Source organism: Oryctolagus cuniculus, chromosome 8 (assembly GCF_051225735.1).
Source record: "Oryctolagus cuniculus isolate XC-2025 breed Fujian yellow rabbit chromosome 8, ASM5122573v1, whole genome shotgun sequence".
Lineage (NCBI taxonomy): Eukaryota > Metazoa > Chordata > Mammalia > Lagomorpha > Leporidae > Oryctolagus > Oryctolagus cuniculus.
In genome coordinates, this window is record NC_142874.1 from 53,574,387 (window position 1) to 53,594,062 (window position 19,676).

Consider the following 19,676-nt stretch of genomic DNA (forward strand, 5'->3'; position numbering starts at 1 on the left):
CATTGTCCATCCTACTCAAAGTGATTTATAGATTTAGTGCAATTCCCATCAAAATACCACAGAACTATAAAAAAAGATCCTGAAATTCATATGAACCACAAACAGCTGAAGCAATTTTGAGGAAAAAGAACAAAGGTGGAGTCATTACAATACCTAATCTCAAGATAGACATTCATTCTACAAGGGCTGATTATAACCAGGATAGCATAGGACTGGCACAAAAACTGACATATAGACTATGAATGAAATAGGATAGAGATCCCAGAAATAGATTCTCTCATCTAGAGCCAACCGATACCCTCACGAATATGCCCAAAGCATACCTTGAAGAAAGGACAGCCTTTCCAATAAAGGGTGCTGGGAAAACTGAATCTCCTATGCAGAAGAAAGAAATTGCCCACCACCTCCATCTTTCCTCATACAGAAAAATCAACTCAAAATGAAGCGAAGACTTAGCTGTAACACATGAATCTCCCGTGATTGGTTTCTGGATAAGATCCCCAAAGCTTAGGCAGCAAAAGCAAAAATAGGCAAGTGGAAGTCTATCCAAGCACAGTGCTTCTGCAGAACAAAGAGAACCATCAACAGTGTTAACAGACAACCTACAGAATGGGCCAGCGTTTTCAAACTATTCATCTTACATGGGATTAATAGCTAGAAAATGCAAGTAACTCAGAAAACTCAACATCAAAAATCATACAATCCAATTTAAAAATGAGCACATGATTTCAATAGACATTTCTTAAAAGAACTACAAATGGTCCACAGAATGGAAAAAATGCTCCACATCACTAGCAATCAGGGAAATGCAAATCAGAATCATAATATGACATCTCACTGCAGTCAGAATGGCTGTTATCGAAAAATAACAAGTGCTGTGGACGATATGGGGAGAAGAGAACCCTTACGCACTACTGGAGGAATTAGTTTTTGTGTTGTAGCATAGTGGGGCAATGTATCAATTCAAAATAACCAGAAGAGGGGCCAGCGCTGTGGCGTACTAGGTTGAGCCCCTGCTTGTGGTGCCAGCATCCCATATGGGTGCCAGTTCGAGTCCTGGCTGCTCCACTTCTGATCCAGCTCCCTGCTATGGCCTGGGAAAGCAGTGGTTGTTCCAAGTGCGTGGGCTCCAGCACCCAAGTGGGAGACCCGGAAGAAGCTCCTGGCACCTGGCTTCAGATCAGCCCAGCTCCGGCCATTGTGGCCATTTGGGGAGTGAACCAGTGGATGGAAGACCTCTCTCTCTGTCTCTCTCTCACTCTATCTGTAACTCTACCTCTCAAATAAACAAATAAATCTTTAAAAAAAATATAGCAAGAAAAGGAGATAGAAATGCTAATTACCCTGATCCTTATACATGTATATGTGTTTTGAATCATCATACTTACCCCATAATGGGCATGTGTAAATTAATTTATTTTAAATAAGAGGAGTTATATGTGTACTTAAGTACAGGTTTGCACTGAGTTTAATCTCAATGTGTCAAGTGTGGTGCCTGGTTTTCGTAGGCACAAGTAATAATAAACATTATCCTTACCATATTTAATCTGTTTATAGTTGTAGCTCTAATTGGATGTGGATTTTGAGAAAGTACATTTTCCTTTTGTTTCTAAAAATGCTGTAAGTCACCACATAGTTTTTGGGTTATGGGATTTGCCCTTTCCAAATCCAAGTTTGTAATTTTTCTGAGTGTAGAGATGATGGCTTTATGAATGTGAGGGCAAGTTAGTATTACTCCCTTGTATTAGATATTACTTTTGCCTCCATTTGATATTTTAACTCAAATTATTATGTTTGTAGCTCTGCTTGTATTTGAATAAGACCATAACATAGATGATTTCTTCCTTCCTTTGAGGCTACTTATTTGAGCAGCCTCAAGTGCAATTCATTTGATGACTGGATCAGCTCCACAATCCAAACAGTCTGTTCTGGAATCAAAATAGTAGATTGATTGCTATTTAATCCCTAGGAGGTTTAGTGGGTTTTTGTTTCATTTTGTTTGCTGCCGTGTGGCAAATGGTTTCTACTGTTGCATGAGTGCATACAAACTTATCTGGACATAGACACATACCCACTTGTGATGAGCAAGAATCTCCCTTCTTAGTTAAACCAAAATTCATGTTTTTAAGTCCGACCTACAGTCTCAGAACCAAAATTTACTATTAATCATGTGTTACAAGAGAAATACTCTGTAAATTCCCGTCACTGGGGCTTTAGACCTCTTAATCCTCAGAGGTCCAATCTATTTTAATGTTTTTTTTTTCTTTTTATTTCAAGTAAACTCTTCATGTGCTTTAAGATACATTCCAAACTAGCTGAAAAATTAGAGACGGTTTTCATTTAACACATCCATTTACATAGATAGCCTTTAAAATTTGACTAAACATACAAGGATACTTCATAAAATTCATGGAGAAATGGAATTAGAAGTTTATTTTGATAAGGAATTTTTTGAAATCCATGGGTAGTTTTGCATCATGCACGTTTGCCCTGAACTTTCTGAAGGCCCTTCACATGCATGGAGCCTGCAGGCGGTAGTCTGGCAAACGCTCTGACGGGTAAAAAGTCTTACTTTTCAGAAATGACTGTCTGTATAGTCCGTCTATCAAGTGTTGCTCAGACCACTGAGTGGATAGACAAGTGCCTTTCCAAAATCAAAACAGAAGTCTCAGGTTGTTTCACTTTAAACAACAACAACACACAAAGTTCCAAGACCTCAATTACTGCATCACTTGTGTTTATTTGCTTCAGAAAGGAGAGAGCCATTTATAAGGAACATGCAGAATCCAAGCGTGTTTCCTGTGGCGTCTTGCTCAGTCCCAGAGAGTAGTCTGTGAAAAGTGACAGGTGCTTGCTCTGTTATCTCTCAGGGTCACTTGGGCCTGTTACTTGTTTTGGGGTGATGAGTGGGCATACGTGGCCACATCCTTCCAAAAATACATTAGATCGCGTTGGCATCTTTAGAATTAGTCTCATCTGTCATGGGAGTGAGTCCAGTTCTGCCCCTTAGGTCTCCTGGTACTTTTAGTCTGTAGAGTCTGGAGCCAGAAGAGCTGTCCTCGTGATTCATCATGCATTTAGGGAAGTGCTCCGAGAAGATGGTGCATCTGTGGAATAAAGGGCAGTGGAAAAGTTACTTCCACATTATTTTCCCTGGATAGTAGTTTCTGGGGTTTAATAGGAATCCATAGTTCTATATCTGAAGCTTCCATTGGCTAATGGCACTGGTCCTTTGCTCCTTTTCTGAAATAGTATATAATGTAAGATTATATATATATATTTATATATATATATATAATACCAAAGTTTATCCTTTTCTGAATTCCATTCTTGTGAGAGTCTTGGACTATTAATCTGAGGTATAGATGTAGCTAGAAGAGACCTCCAGAACCCTTTGGTAGTGCAGAAGCAGGTTGAGGGCTCTTCCAGGAGACCTGAAGATAGTGGGGTTGCAGTCCTGGTATTTCTCCTGTACATGGGAGCACGTAGTGACTGATGATGACTGTAAAAGGCCAACACTGAACAGAGTGAGGGAAACAGTACAAGCAGCAGCAGGAGAGGTGGTAAAAGTAAATAAATTTGTGTGTAATCCCCAACAGCAAATCATAAAGAGCCTGTGATGAACATGGTGGTGGGTGGTGACGGGCAATGAGGATTATGGGAAGGGTGGACAACAGTCAAGGGGAGAACAGGAGGGCCTGGGGCAGCAAAGACGGTAATAGGTGGAGAAACAAAGACACTAATGGGCTTGAACTTCAATATAAGAATACCTGGGTGGCTACAGTTTAAGCTGGGGTAGGGAAGACATTTTCTGTATTGCCAGCGAAGGCTGGTGGTGTGAGTGAACACTTGTTCAATCAGTGCCTGCATGCACGCATACACCGTGTCTGCTATTGGTGTGATGCACTTATGTTAATGTGTGTGTATAGAACACTTGAAGGCAGCATATGCAAAGCCAAAGGAACAGTTCTGCCTTATGTCATATTGATGGGTTTTTCTGCACCTGACAGTCCAGCTATAGTGATGGATTCTAGGACCAGAGTAGCAGAAAATGTAAACGCAAACTACCTGGTGTGATGACCTGGCAAAGGGCAGAGAATGATGAAACAGTCAAGAGCCAGACCCCCTGGCTGAGTCAAGATTTAGCTCTGGGAAGCACATTTGTGATCTGCATTAGCAGAGGCAGATGGGAAAGAAAATCAGGCTGAGAATTATGCCCGATGCTTGTGCAGAGGCTCCCTCGGCCTGTGGTCCCCAGGAGTGCCCTGTCCTAAGGTGCAGTACATCCGACAGTGCCAACAAGCACAGGTGGAGCAGCAGGGTGGAGGGCACACGGCTGGCAGTGACTGTCTGGATCCGCAGCATCTCACAGCTAGTGATGGTGCTGACCTGTTTACAGACAAGGAAGGACTCTGGCTTTTTTAGAAAATGTTCCAATTAGTGCTGAAAATTTTTTAAGATTAAAATATTTTTAAAGCTCTCTGACCATCTCCCCCAAAGTGACTCATTTCCTAAATATTCCAAAGAGTAATTATGCTTTGCTTTTCAAAAATATATTTGTATACATTATCCCTCATGATTTTTCAAGTGATCTGAGATGAGTGAGGTTTTTTCATTATTGTTGGTTTGGCTTTGTTTCCATTTTGCATGAAAAGAATTTGAGTCAGGAGTAGGCATTTGGCCTAGTGTTTTAAGACACTGTTTAGAATGCCAAGGCCCCACAGCAGAGCGCCTGGGTTCAAGTCCTGGCTCTGTTTCTGATTCTAGCTCCCTGTTAACGTGCACCCTGTTAGGCAGTAGGGATGGCTCAGGGACTTGGGTTCCTGCCAGCCACAAGGAGTCCTGGCTTGAATTCCCAGCTCCTGGGTTTGGCCCTCTGGCCATTAGGGCATCTGGGAAGTGCTCTCTTTCTCACTCTCTGCCATTTCCCAAAAAAGTAATTAAAAATAATTTAATCAGAGGTAAAGCAGACTGTCTAAAGTTACCCAACTTGCTCGTGGCAGAAGATCAGGGGGACCCCAGTGCCCTGAGTTCCAGGTCTTGCCGGACATTATAATTCAGAGTCTCCTGTGGCCTTTCTGTGTGGTTGACCATGGCTCTGAATCAGTGAGCGATGAAGAATGCCCACGAAGAGGCACCGTCTGTCCCTGAGTGTGTTCACAGGGCTGCTCTCCAGTAAGAAATCTGCCTTTTAGGCTCCACATAAGCATCCCTTGTAGGCAGTTTTGGTGTTGAAAGAAAGTGAACTTGGGTTGGGTTTTGCCCTTCCTCAGCCGGTGGATCTGAAGCCCCTCAAGTTCTCCTCCTTCCATGAGCACCTTTAGCTCTGCTGCCTCGGCTGTCAGTGTGGCTGCAGATACAGTGTCTGCCTCCTTTCTCTCTGTCAGGAATCGAAGTGAGATGCTGAGATAGCTCGAATTACTGGTGACAAAGAACAGAGAGAAGAAGACGTTTTTAGGAAATCAATTAAAAGATAACCTGGAGATCTAAGGAGATGGTTGAAGAGTGAATCAGTGGAATCACACAAATCATTCTTTGGCTAAGCAATGAGTAGTGTCTATGATATATATATATATATATGATATAGGCCAGGTTTATCAAAGCTCTTTTTCTGCAAGATCATTAACAATCTTAAGCGGTATTTGTGCTGCTGTCTTTAGAACCACATCCTGGCAGCAGCCCTGTTATGCCTTGCAATTGTGAGCAGAAAGCAGGCAGTGGTTACACTGGTCTCTGCTACAGGGCTGGGATTGTTTAAATCTGGGGGTTGCCAGGTGTGGTGACTTATGCTTCTCATTACTGACAAAACATAGCCACTTGGTTGGAGGCAGTGAGGATGACCTCATCCCATTACATTTCAAGGCTTCTGTGCTAGTGAAAGCCAGGCTGCCTCTCCCTCGCCACGGTCCATTTTCACATCTCATTCATAATTGAAGCAAGGGAGGGTGATTTCGTTGGCCATTGCAGGGGGTGGTTTCATCAGCTCTCCAGCGGCACACCGCAGCTCTGTTGCAACTTAACAACTAAACGTTGGTAGTGTAACATGATCTACGTTACTCTGTGGAGTGCAAGTTCTGGAAGGGAGAAGAGAGGCGGCACATGCCAACCTCCCGGTCCAGCCAGCGTGGGCAATGCCACTGGCTTCTAAGCTGAAACAGTGTCCAGAACATTTTTGAACTCACCTGATCTGACCTGATGGTAACACAGTTCTCACCCTTAGGTGTCCACATTTTTTAATGTCCAGTGGGTCTCTCCTCTTGAGGACAGAACGCATTTAAGGCAGAAGCTTTTGGAATGAGTGTCTCTCCTTTGATGGCGTCCAGTCTTGAAGAAATGAGCCTGATTTTTTAAAATTATCTTTGGCATGAAAGCTGACATTTTTTATCCTGTTTGCATTTACAGGTGGTTCCAGGAAGGAGATCACTGAACACTGGGAATGGCTTGAACAGAACCTACTGCAGACCCTCTCCATCTTTGAAAATGAGAACGATATCACCACGTTCGTGAGAGGAAAGATACAGGTAGCAGGTTCCAAAAAGATCTGCCGTTCTCATTAGACGTCATTCCCCAAATGCAGAGAAACAGTATAAAAATATGAATTCTGGAAAGCACACCTGTATACCCTCTACTCAGACCCACCTGTTGTGAGCATGTTACCCTATTTATCATTTGTGTGCTCACTCTTGTTTGAGAGGAATTTTCTCCTTAGTACTTTCAGAGTGTAATTACTAAGAACAGGGATATTTTGTTAAATAATAACACGCAGTTGCCAACTGCAATATTTAGTGCTGTATCTAAATTTAACCCTAATACTAGACTCTAATATTGGGCACATTTTCCAATTTTGTTAATTGGCTCAAGTATACTCTTTTTAGCATCTTTTTTTTTTTTTTCACTCGAGTGTAGGATGCAGTCTAGGTTAATATTGCATTTAGTTTAATTTCTGTAGTCTCTCTCAATCTGCAACTTTCCATAGCCTTTCCTTGTCTTTTATGACATTAATGGTAAAAGGTTTTTGTTTTGAGGTTTTTTTTAAAAAAAATTTATTTATTTGAAAGGCAGTATTAGAGCGAGAACGTGTACATGTGAGCACAAGAGAGCTCTAGAGAGAGAAAAAGAAACATCTTCCATCCATTGATTTACTCCCAAAATAGCCACAGCAGCCAGGATTTGGACCAGGCTGAAGCCAGGAACCCGGAATTCCATCCAGGTCTCACGTGTGTGACAGGGGCCCAGGCACTTGAGCCGTCTTCGGTTGCCTGCCCAGGCACATTAGTAGGGAGGTGGATTGGAAGTGGAGCAGCACTTATATGGAATGTCAGCATTGCAGGAGAGGCTTAACTGACTGTACCACAATGCCACCCCCAACATTGTTGTTTTTGAAATACAGAGTTCTGGGGGCCAGTGTTGTGGTATAACTGGTAAAGCCACCACCTGCAAAGGCAGCATCCTATATGGGCACCAGTTGAAGTCCGAGCTATTCCACTTCCAATCCAGCTTCTTGCTAATGTGCCTGGGAAGGCGATGGAGGATGGCCCATGTGCTTGAGCCCCTGCACCCATGTGGGAGGCCTGGAGGAAGTTCCTGGTACCTGGCTCCTGGCTTTGGACTGGCTCAGCCTGGGGGGTGAACCAGCAGATGGAAGATCTCTCTCTCCCTCCCTAACTCTGTCTTACGTACATACATACATACGTAAATCTAAAAAAACAAAACAAAAAACCTCCAAAAAAGTTCTGTTTTCTTAATATGACACTTTTTGTTTTGGGTTCTGTCCCATATGATTTGATTCAGGTTATGCATTCCTGGATGGAATACAACATAAAGTGATCCTTTGTCTGAAGGCACCTTTTTCCAGGCACCTGATACGTACCTGCCCCTCAAGGTGTTACCCAGTTTCTCTGCAGCAGAGCTGTTAATTTTATCCTTTCAAATAATACATAGTTTTCTGTAGGAAAACAGCTTAAGACAACACAAATATCTTCTTGCTCCTATTTAAATTTCCCTGTTGATTTAGCATCCATTGATGATGTGTTTGTTTGGATGAGTTTTGGCTGGGATGGCTTAAAAAATCTTTTTTTTTTTTTTTTTTTTTTTTTGACAGGCAGAGTTAGGCAGTGAGAGAGAGAGACAGAGAGAAAGGTCTTCCATTTTCCATTGGTTCACCCCTGACATGGCCACCAGGGCCTGCGCGCTGTGCCGATCCGAAGCCAGGAGCCAGGTACTTATCCTGGTCTCCCATGCGGGTGTAGGGCCCAAAGTCTTAGGCCGTCCTCCACTGCCTTTCTGGGCCACAGCAGAGAGCTGGCCTGGAAGAGGGGCAACCGGGACAGAATCCGGCGCCCCAACCAGGACTAGAACCCGGTGTGCTGGCGCCACAGGTGGAGGATTAGCCTAGTGAGCCACGGCACCAGCCAAAAAATCAATTTTATAAAGTAATTTTCCAGCTCCAGTGGTCTCCCACACAGTTAGTGACTATTATCTGACTGTAAATAAAATCCCTCCCCTTATTTCTTTACTTGTTTTCTTTTGAAATGACAGAGACTCATGGATTCCCATGTTTTTGGGGTTGCTTCTATTTCCTTGTTGGACCTAGTGTTTTTGTACTTGGTCTATCCCAGCTGTCCTGCGGATTGCTTCCTTTGTACTTGTGCGTGCTTGCTTGCTTGTTTGTTTATATACTGAGAGTACTTCCTTGCTTGTGGTAGAACAGGATGTCCCAGACTCATCTCCTACCCTGCTTCTCCCACTTGGTTCAGTTTGCTTTCAGTTTTAGATTCTTTCTCCATCCCAGCATTGTTTATTTGAAACAGACTCAGACGGAGGCCAGCACTGTGGTGTGACAAGTAAAGCTGCTGCCTACAGTGCCGACATCCCTTATGGGCACTGGTTTGAGTCCCAGCTGTTCCACTTCTGATCCAGTTTTCTGCTGTGGCCTGGGAAAGCAGTATAAGATGGCCTAAGTGTTTGGGCCCCTGCACCCACGTGGGAGACCTGGAAGAAGTTTCTGACTCCTGGCTTCAGATCGGCTGAGCTCTGGCTGTTGTGGCCACTTGAGGAGTGAACCAGCAGATGGAAGGTCTCTCTCTCTCTCTGCCTCTGCCTCTCTGTAACTCTGCCTTTCCAATAAATAAATAAATAAATAAGTCAGGAAAGGAAGGAAGGAAGGAAGGGGGGGAGGGAGGGAGGGAGGGAGGGAAGGAGGGAGGGGAAGAGACAGATGGAGATAGCTCCTATCCACGCTGATTTGCTTCCCAAATATCAGCAATGGCCAACACTGGACAAGTGGAAACCAGGAGCTAGGAGCTCAGTTTGTGTCTCCCACTGGGGTAGCAGGGATTCAACTATTGGAGCAATCACCTGCTGCTTCCCAGAGAGTGCATTACCAGGAAGCCAGGCTTGGGAGCAGAGCCAGGATTTGAACCCAGGCACTGCATTATGAGATCCAGGCTTCTCAAGCAGTGACGTAAGCATTGCTGGGGCAATGATTAACACCTACCCCCAAGAGCTGTATTATAATTGAATCAAATAAAATGATGAGGATCGAGCAGTCCAGAAGCAATGCAATGATACCAGCCTCACTTTTCTCCCTCCCCTTACCCATCAAAATGAACATTGTGTTATTGCTTCAGGAGTATGCTTTTGGTTTCTGCTCCATGCCTACTAAAGAAGCTAGAAGAGTGGCAAAAAGCTAAGGAAGGGATCCAGAGGTGCTAGAAAGGGCCAGCTTGGAGATGAGGCTCCTAGGCGGGTGTGGCAGCTTCCTAACGACACCTATTCTTGTAATGTGGAGAGCTGTTTCTTTGATAAAACCAGATTTTATTGCATCCTTATTTTTTTATTTTTTATTTTTTGACAGGCAGAGTGGACAGTGAGAGAGAGAGACAGAGAAAAAGGTCTTCCTTTGCCGTTGGTTCACCCTCCAATGGCCGCCGCGGCCGGCGTGCTGTGGCCAGCGCACCACGCTGATCCGAAGGCAGGAGCCAGGTGCTTCTCCTGGTCTCCCATGGGGTGCAGGGCCCAAGCACTTGGGCCATCCTCCACTGCACTCCCTGGCCACAGCAGAGAGCTGGCCTGGAAGAGGGGCAGCCAGGACAGAATCCGGTGCCCCGACCAGGACTAGAACCCGGTGTGCCGGCGCTGCAAGGCGGAGGATTAGCCTAGTGAGCTGCGGAGCCGGCCTCCTTATTTTTTTTCTAAGACATGAAGTTCATGTAAATGAAGAGAGTCTGAGGGTACCCACCGTGGGCCTGTGCGAGGCGGGTGGGAGAGGGAGCAGTGCCTGGGGAGGGACTGGGAGCATCCTCTCAGCCAGGTCCTCTACTGCTTCTCAGACCCCTTGCCAGTGCTCACACACTGTCATTCCTGGGACAGGGGCAGAAATAAAGAGTTCTAGGAAGAACCCAGAGCTTAGAAGTGACAGTCGGCAGGAGAAATAAATCAAGATGTAAATAAAGCGCCAATTATGTCAAATAGCAATTCTTCTTGCTGTTTGCATTATACCAAGAATGTCAGATTTAATTCCCTTGAAGCCAATTATAAGGAGGGAATTGCTATTAATGCAATTATGTGTGAAAAATGCCATTCATGTGCAAATGAATGGCTTAAACCTTCTCAGATTGTCCAGTAATTAAGGGAACCAACAGGCTTATTTGTTTTGAAATCTAATTAACTTTTATAAATTATAAATGGAATAATTAACTACAGAGACAACCATATCCTAAACACCATATATCACATTTTGTGTATTTCTTTCTGGATTTCTAATATGCATATTTATAATAACAACATTCTTACTGTATATATAATTTTGTACTCTGCTTTTTAGTCACTGACTAGTTCTTAACTGAACATTGCATAATTTTTTGACGTTGTTTGCATAAGTGAATACACCTTAAGTGACTCACCATCTCTCTCTTTCTAGAAGTCAGTTTTCCTTCAGGGCTAGTGGAAGGCAGACACAACAACAACAACTACACAGTTAACATTTTGCTCATAGAACTCTTCTTGCAGGTTGTGTTTTTTTCTCTTTTGTATAGATTGCCAAATGTAGACTAAAATTTTCAGTAGTTAAAAAACATTTTTAATCGACCTTGGTGTATATTGACAGTATATTTGAATTCCTGACAGTGTATTTGATTTTTTTTATTTAAGATTTATTTATTTGAAAGAGTTATGGAGAGAGAGGTCTTCCATTAGCTGGTTCACTCCTCAAATGGCAGCAGCTGCTTGGGACTGCAGCAGACCAAAGCCAGGAGCCTGGAACTCCATCAGTGTCTCCCATGTGAGTGGCAGGATCACAGGTACTTGGGCCATCTTCTGCTGCTTTTCCAGGCACCTTAGCAGGGAGCTGGGTCAGAAGTGAAGCAGCTGAAACCTGAACTGGTACTCATATGGGATGCTAGTGTCACAGGCAGTGGCTTAACTTGATACATTGCCCGCCCCTTGAATTCTGGCATCCTGAATGGGTGCCAGTTCGAGTCCTGGCTGCTCCCTTTCTGATCTGGCTCACTGCCGATTCACCTGGGAAAGCAGTAGGAGATGGCCCCAGTGCTTGGGCCGCTGAACCCATGTGGGAGACCTGGATGGAGTTCCTGGCCCAACTACAGCCACTGTGGCTTTTTTTATTTCAAATAAATAAATAAGTAAATCTTTGAGAGAGAGAGAGCGAGAGATTAAGAGGGAGAATAGAGATAGGAAAGCTCAGACTTCATTCAGGGTTGGCTTAGTTTCATAGGAATGTGTTATGCCAAACCTGGAAAGGTTGGCTTGGACAGTGGGAGGAGAAATGATGTATGGCATGAGGTCCAATGTGGTCATTCTTTCCTCTGTCGCTGATGGCCTACAGAAGTTTTTCTGGTGTGGATGCAATGGATTTATATTTTGGAAAGCGGCCACACACACAGTGCTCAGAGTCTTGATGGGAGGCCAGCTGGCAAGTTAGTGTAGTGAATCCTGGACTCTGGAGAGGGACCTAGGGATGGTTCCTGTTAGGATAGATTGAAGACTTGTCCTAGGGTTGCATCTGTGTGGGAAAACCCTCTGTTTACTGTCATGCGTTTGTTTTAACTAGAATTGAATGGTAATGACTGTGGACTAGTGCCCTTCCTCCTGTCATCCCTCCCCATTCCAGCTGCTGACAGCAAGGCTAGAGGCCCAACAAGTGGACATCAAGTTCAGGAAATAATTTTGATACGTAACGCATACACAAACAGCAAGACTTAATGTGGGGCCAAAGAACCGTAGTTGAGAGAATGTTCACAAGGAGGCTGGAACTAAACTGGACTTAGAGTGTGGTGGGATTCTTGATCCATGGGAACTGGAGGACTCCGTCTTGTCCAGGAGGATTGGAGAGGCCATCCAAGGTCACACAGATGTACAGTAATAATACTGGGACCTGAACCCCAAATATCCATGCTTTAAAGGCCATGCTTTTCCAAAGCTACCTTGAGATTAGAGAAGATGTAGACGAGGTGGGAAGGGTTTGATGAGCAGAGTCAAAAGAGTCCAGGGGTGAGTGGTTTGACTACAGTGCTCAAATTCTGCTTGAGATGTCTGCATCCCTCAGAATGCCTGCTGTGAGTCTCAGCTCCTCCATTTCTGATTGAGCTTCCTGCTAATGTGCACAGGTCATAGCTGCCTCTTCACGAGGTAGCAGGTAATGGCTGCCACCTGTGCAGGTGACCCAGATTGAGTTACAGGCTCCCATCTTTGACCTGGTTAATCCATGGTCATTGTAGATATTTGGGGAGTGTATCAATGGATGCAAGATCGTCTCTCTGTCTCTCTCTCTGACTGCCTTTTGGTGTTTGCTCTGGAAGTAAATAAATAAAAATTAAAAAGCATGCATTTTTAGAAAAATGACAAAAGGAATTCGAGGAAGAATTTTCTGTTAACAGCTAAGTAGAAGCCAATTTTCGGGGAATTTTACAGGAAATAGGTAATAATGAGTGACTTCTCAAGTTGCTATAATGTTTGAACAGTAAATTAAGCCATTGCTTGCTAGACAAATATTTCATGTCAGGCTGTTCCCAAATCCTGTATCTGTATCAGGTATCTGTATCAGATACAGGATTTTTTAAAATGTCATAGTCATCCCTTTTCTGCTCAAAATGACTACTTTTTCCTTTTCTCCAGGTGCCCCAACAAATGGCCCCGAGACTGTGGGTCTGTGGCAAGCATCAGTTAGTGACACCTTTGGTCTGTCTTCTATAGTCCATTCATGATGAATTTTGGTTGAATTTGAAAAAAGACCTAAGTCATCCTTTGGAATAACTTTATCATGACAAGCTTAGTAAAAAACAATAGAGCCACAAAATCTTTGTCTCCCCATTTCTAAAGTGAAGCTAGGGGCTTCATTCCAAATGAACTTAATAAAACAAATAACACTGATAACCAATAACATCTGTGTTGTCCCTTTGAAAATCTTTTAATATGCAAATATTACTCCTTGAGTGGCTTAGTATTTGGGGGTTTGCCTTTGAATAGTATTTATCTTTGTTTTTGTCAAATTCTAGCTTTAGAAATTGTTTTTTTTTCTCCCTAACATGTTCAGTTCTGGTCTCATTAATGCAAGTTGCATGCTTGTGTTTTACCCCTGACTAGGGCATCATTGCAGAGTATAACAAAATCAATGATGTAAAGGAAGATGATGACACAGAGAAGTTCAAGGAAGCCATCGTGAAGTTCCATCGGCTGTTTGGGATGCCCGAGGAAGAGAAGCTCGTCAACTATTACTCTTGCAGCTACTGGAAGGGGAAGGTGCCCCGCCAGGGGTGGATGTACCTCAGTATTAATCACCTTTGCTTTTATTCTTTTCTCATGGGAAGGGAAGGTAAGGCCACAAGAATTTCAGAGGGGAGCTTTGGGAAGTTCTTTGGAGGTTTGCTCTGAACTCATAAACCATATCAAAATATTCGAAACCCAGTCTGTAGTTACAGCTAAGCTAATACTACTTTTGACTATTGAACAAGAAGATTCAATGATTTTCAGTTCAGTATCTATAAAGAAATTGGTCCTTGTATAATATAAAGATTCACTAGAGGTATAATTAGTTCAGCACACTTAGACTGAAGTCTGTAATAATTCTGAACTCAGACTATGTGCAGTCCAAACTTGTCCCCTAAAACTCACCAACCAGGTAATGAATATGGGTTCTGAAATTCAGCAGTGGGAATGGGGTTGTGAGCTTGCACTGTCTGGAAAGGCTTTGCAGGAGTCAGGACCTGACCCAGCCTCTCCCTGTGCTCAGCCAAGCTGGTAATCCGATGGGTGGACATCACGCAGCTGGAGAAGAACGCCACGCTGCTTCTGCCCGACGTGATCAAAGTGAGCACGCGGTCCAGCGAACATTTCTTCTCCGTGTTCCTCAACATCAATGAGACCTTCAAGTTAATGGAGCAGCTCGCCAACATCGCCATGAGGCAGCTGCTAGACAATGAGGGCTTTGAACAAGATCGGTCCTTGCCCAAACTGAAAAAGAAATCTCCCAAAAAAGTGTCGGCTCTCAAACGGTGAGTGAGAGGAAGTTTGGGCCTCACAAATTCAAGAAGCAAGGAGCCCTTCCTCTGTTTTATTCAGTTGTCTTTTCTGAACAATTCTGGGTATGGCTGCAAAACTGAAAAGCCCACGTGAGACACTGCACGTTTAGTAAGTGAGACGAGTGTGACCAGTCCCAGCACAGTGTGATGGGAACTCCTCTGGTCCTCAGAACCGAGAGCCAGGGGTGCACACATAGGCAATGGTTAGCTCTGCCGAGCTGAGCCTGGAGAAGTTAGTGGAAGTCACCCATTCAGCTACCAGAGGGTGCGGATTTCAGGCAGAGGAAGGAACATGGTTAGGGGATACACAAGGGGAAAGCACAGAAGAAAATCATGCCCATCGCTTACCGTCACCTCTAGAAGTGGCAGGGCCTGGCTGAGGAGAGGCACAGAGAAGCGGGGATCTGGATGCGGAAGTCGAGCTAGAGAGAGGATGAGAGGAAAGCTGATGCCCTCGCCAGGGTTGGGTGGAACTGGCCTTCACTGAGGCGAGGACCGAAAGGAGGACGAGCGTGTCCAGGACTGCGATCGCTCAGCCTTGACTGTGTTGAGTTGCCTGGAGGATGACTAAATGGAGATTGGTCCAGGAAGAGAAAGGCAATTGGAAATCGTTGGCGTGTGCAGGTAGTAGCTGGAGTCTGAGAAGAAGTCCTTGTAACCAAGATGCCTTTGCTAATGTGTGACATTTCCACTGCTGCTATTGCAGTGGGGTAAATAGCAAGTGAAGGGCAACAGACAGGCAAGTATAGGCTGCCTTTTCAAGGAATTCAGTGGCAAAGGATAGAGGGTGCTTTCTTTATTGCTTTTCTTTTTTTTTTTCAATTGGAATGATTTGGACATAGGATTAGATGGAGGAGGCTGATGAAAAGAGTTTGTTGGGGAGGGTAAGTGTGGGGGCAAGAGGGAGCTTAGAGGTCAAGCTGTAAGAAAATGACTAAAAATATTATCTTGCAGAGCATGGAAAAGAGACATATTGTGTTGGTGCCTCTTCCTTTGGAACAGGAAGGGGAGCCAGGGGTAGGTGAGGATGGAGGTAATTCTGGAGACAGAAGGGAGGGAGTTGGAGGAAGCCTATGTGTTAGGTCTCTCTTTGCTCTGTGAAGCCAGGAATCCAGTTGTCAAGAGGCCGAGGAGGGGGCAGAAGCTTGAGGACGAAAGTGTAGACGGCTGCCATGGTGAGCAGGGAGATAATACTCCCTGCTGAGAGCGTGGTAGCAGCAGAAGACCCAGCCGAGGCTGCAAACTGACCCCAAAGGTGGCTCTTCTTGAGAGTACATGTACTCTGTTAGAAAAGGGAGCTTCTTGTTCAAGTCTAATTTTTCTAAGATTCTTTACTATCTATATATAGATAGGGAGTAATTGTAAACTGGCCATACAAGGGACCTAAGTATATTAAGGTGATTTTGTTGTCCTATTGGGTCATTAGGTTGATTCGAACTCCAATATAAAGTTAAGAAGGTAGGGGTGAGCCTACCATGATGGGGAGGGGAATGACAGGCCGAGGGAAGCTCTGTCTCTCTGTAGCTCCATCATTTAGAAGGGATTGCAACAGTTTTCTTGAGTGAGCTAAATCATTATTCTTGCTTTTCAGTGATCTGGATGCCAGGGCCAAGAGTGAGAGATACCGTGCGCTTTTCCGGCTACCCAAAGATGAAAAATTAGACGGCCACACAGACTGCACCCTGTGGACTCCGTTTAACAAAATGCACATTTCGGGGCAGATGTTTGTGTCCACAAATTACATCTGCTTTACCAGCAAGGAGGAGAATTTATGTAGCCTCATAATCCCACTGCGGGAGGTAATGATGTTTTGTGAAGGTTTCATTTACAGTACTTTTCTACTTGCACCAGAAATGTTTCTTTTTCCCAGCAATTGGTTGACTTTTAACCATCAGTGTTTATCGTTCCTGGTGGCACCTGCTTTTCATCAGTTGTCTCTGCTGTAAGTGCCTGCAGCACCTGTGAGATCTCCCTGTTCAGAGCAGCCTGGTGTTTTGCAGTGCAGATTTTACTGTGATTCAGGCCGGTAGATCAGGGGATGATTGTTGTGCTGCAGGTCCCAAAGGGAGAGGGCAAGCCGTGCTCCATGCAGGGCCACACAGGGCAGCTCCCAGGTCCATCAGGATGCAGAGGGAGTGCAGGAAAATGGGCAAGCTCCGTTGTTGTGATTTCAGAGGGATGTGACTGGGTGGCAGGGTCAGCAGGCTTGCGACTGGCTTGTTTAGAAAACTTTGGTAGGCTCTGAGCATAGCGGCTATCCTAGCTGTGTACTACCTGCCCTGGGATGTTTGGATCGAGGAATCGTGGCCCTGGGTATGAAGTCCTTATAGTAAAAGAGGCTGCTGGGCTGTGGGCCCTGGATTTGCTGGCTTGCTTACAAAAGCTGAAAGCTGTTATTTAGGAATCGGCTGGCACCCGCTGGGTGATAGCTCCAGGGTCAGTGAGGCCCTGAGATGTGAAAGCCTCAAGTAGGAGACTAGGAAACATGGTGAAAATACTCATCTCCCAGGCCAAGGACAGTGTAGGCTACGGGAAGAGGTGCAGGTTGTGAGTCAGAGAGCCCAGTGTTCAGGCTGGCTGTGCTGATTGCCTGCCTGGGAAGAAGTAAAGTGCTTACCGGTTGCTCCTCTTCCAGGCCAGCTCTCTGCTGTGGCTCGGGAGGGCAGTGGAGGATGGCCCAAGTGCTTGGGCCCTGCACCCACATGGGAGACCAGGAGGAAGCGCCTGGCTCCTGGCTTCAGATAGGCGCAGTGCGCCGGCCATGGCAGCTATTTTGGGGGTGAACCAGTGGAAGGAAGACCTTTCTCTCTCTGTCTCTCTCTCACTGTCTAACTCTGCCTGTCAAAAAAAAAAAAAAAAAAAGGAAGTAAAACACGTAAGGCACCTTTTATGACCCTTGGGCAACAGTGAAGTCAGAAAAGCTGTCCAATGGGGTCTGTGTGACTAGTGTTCTCACCATGGACAGGGTGCCCTTAGGAACTGAGTTAAACCGAGGGATCCCCAGAATCTTCCATGAAACACACATCACACATCCTACAAGGAATGGCTGTCCTTGGGATTGTGTCGAGCAAGAACTGTTGCTTTACCCTTTTTTTTTTTTAATAAATAAGCCATACTTATTTATTAAATGGAGAGTGGCAACACACATAGGGTCTTCAAAAAGTTCACAGAAAATCCGTCACATGAAAAAACAATGCATGGATCTCAAAATTTTTTTTGCACAGAAAACCTGTTTTTCATGAACTTTTTGCAGACTGATTGTGTATTCCGCATGTCAGCTTAAGGTAGACCAAATCAGCAGACGCTAAGTGTTGGTTCAGAATCGTGTTGCTGTAGATTTTGAGGACATTCCTGGGGAAGCAAAGCAGGAGGATAAAGTGATTCAATTAGGCTCCTCATTAGCTAGAAATTCCAAGGGAAGTTTCTTTATTTCTTTTTATTATAAATTGCCTCATAAATATTCAATACTAAACACCGTTATTGGATTAAATCCTAGTCTATTTTATAGCCCAAATTGGTAATGAAAAATATGGAAAAATAGAATTATAGAGAACCCTAATGTAGCTGCTCTCCTTTCCTGATGCCATAAAACTGTAATACAGTTCTCCTGGACCTCCCTTGTCAGTGAAAATTATGTTGTAACCCATGTGAGCTTTTACATGTGTTGCATGGGGGCTTTCTGCTTCTATATTAATGATCTAGCTGGAGAAATTCCTTTTTTCAATTTGACTTTATCAGGATCTACTTAGCTATCTGTGAGTTAGACACAAAATTTTAACTTATCTGTCTGATGACCAAAAGAACCAGCAAAAAATAGGGCTCAGCATTGTGGCATAGCAAGTTAAGCCAGCGCCTGTAACACCAGCATAGCATATGGGTGTCATCTTGAGTCCTGGCTGTTCCACTTCCAATCCAGCTCCCTGCTAATGCTCCTGGGAAAGCAGTGGAAGATGGCCTAAGTACTGGGGCCCCTGCCACCCATGTGAGAGACCTGGGGGAGTCCAGATTCTGGGCTTTACCCTGGCCCAGCCCCAGCTGTTGCAGCCATTTGGAGAATGAAACAGTAGATGGAAGATAGCTTACTCCCTCTCTCTCTCTCTGTCTCTCTCTATCTTTAACTCTGCCTTTCAAATAAATAAATAAATATTTTTTTAAAAGAAGGAAGCAACAACAATTAGATATCAATAAAAGAGCTTTTGTGGATCTTTTAAAAATGATCATCATTGAACACGTGCTTAAGTGTCCTGGGAAAATTTTCTTCATGAAAATGAGTTTATTATTTTTTCCATTTCTCTGTCTATTTTTTGTTTGATTGTTTGTATTAGAGTAAAATCCTTTTATATGTAGGTCCACATATTGCAAGTATTAATTTGAATATACACTTGTGCTTATAATTATGTATTTTAATCACACACACAGTCAGCGGAGTGGACATCAAACCCTGCCATGTTTCCTGTTTGGAACCCAGCCGTCCTCTTTGACACTTAATGCCATGCAACCTTTCAGGCTGCTTGAACAGGTTTCCAGGCCTTGAGAGGGTGAAAACTTCTTAAAATTAAACCTCAGAGAAAATATATATCATATGAAAATGTATATGCTACCGTTGAATCTGTCTAGACTGCTCGTGGATAGAAAGGAAGGGAGGAAAAGAGACTTAGCTTTAGACTTCCAGACAGTGCTGTTGTAAATAAACCGTTTGTTTAGTGCTTGCTGAGATTCTTTCCTAATGTGCTAAAGAAAAAAGTGTTAATGCGTTTATCCTGGCTTCTAGTTAGTGAGAATCCTTTTAGAAACAGCCATTCTACAACCTTGGTTCAGAGCTAAAGCAGATGTCTCTCTTTCCTTTTCTCCCAGTGTGGTAGACGTTAGTGTACACACACACACACACACACACGTGCACACAGTCTGCTACTGCAGTTGAGGTTGTGTTGAAGAAGTGTTTATAGCACATCTCTTCAGGAACTGAGCCTTTGAAACTTTGGCTGCAAAGGACTGGAGTCTACAGGAGACTCTTTGGGGCCTGGCAGTGTTGGGAGAGCCATCCTACCCAAGCCTGGTGAGAGGAACCGGTGCCTGGGCTGTCTTGTCTCAGACGGACAGTGCAGCAGCCGGGAGTCCTCTTTCTCATGGATCCATGAA

At 44.2% G+C, this 19,676-nt stretch overlaps 1 protein-coding gene across 1 annotated transcript in view; it reads left to right on the top strand.

The window, feature by feature from the left end:
• The window catches only part of TBC1D9 (TBC1 domain family member 9), a 123,752-nt gene that overhangs the window by 61,079 nt on the left and 42,997 nt on the right, over positions 1-19,676 (top strand). Inside the window, exons 3-6 of the mRNA XM_002716945.6 lie at positions 6,403-6,521; positions 13,603-13,831; positions 14,249-14,510; positions 16,129-16,336. Coding sequence (XP_002716991.1) covers positions 6,403-6,521; positions 13,603-13,831; positions 14,249-14,510; positions 16,129-16,336 — 818 coding nt within the window. The remainder of the gene's footprint in view (positions 1-6,402; positions 6,522-13,602; positions 13,832-14,248; positions 14,511-16,128; positions 16,337-19,676) is intronic.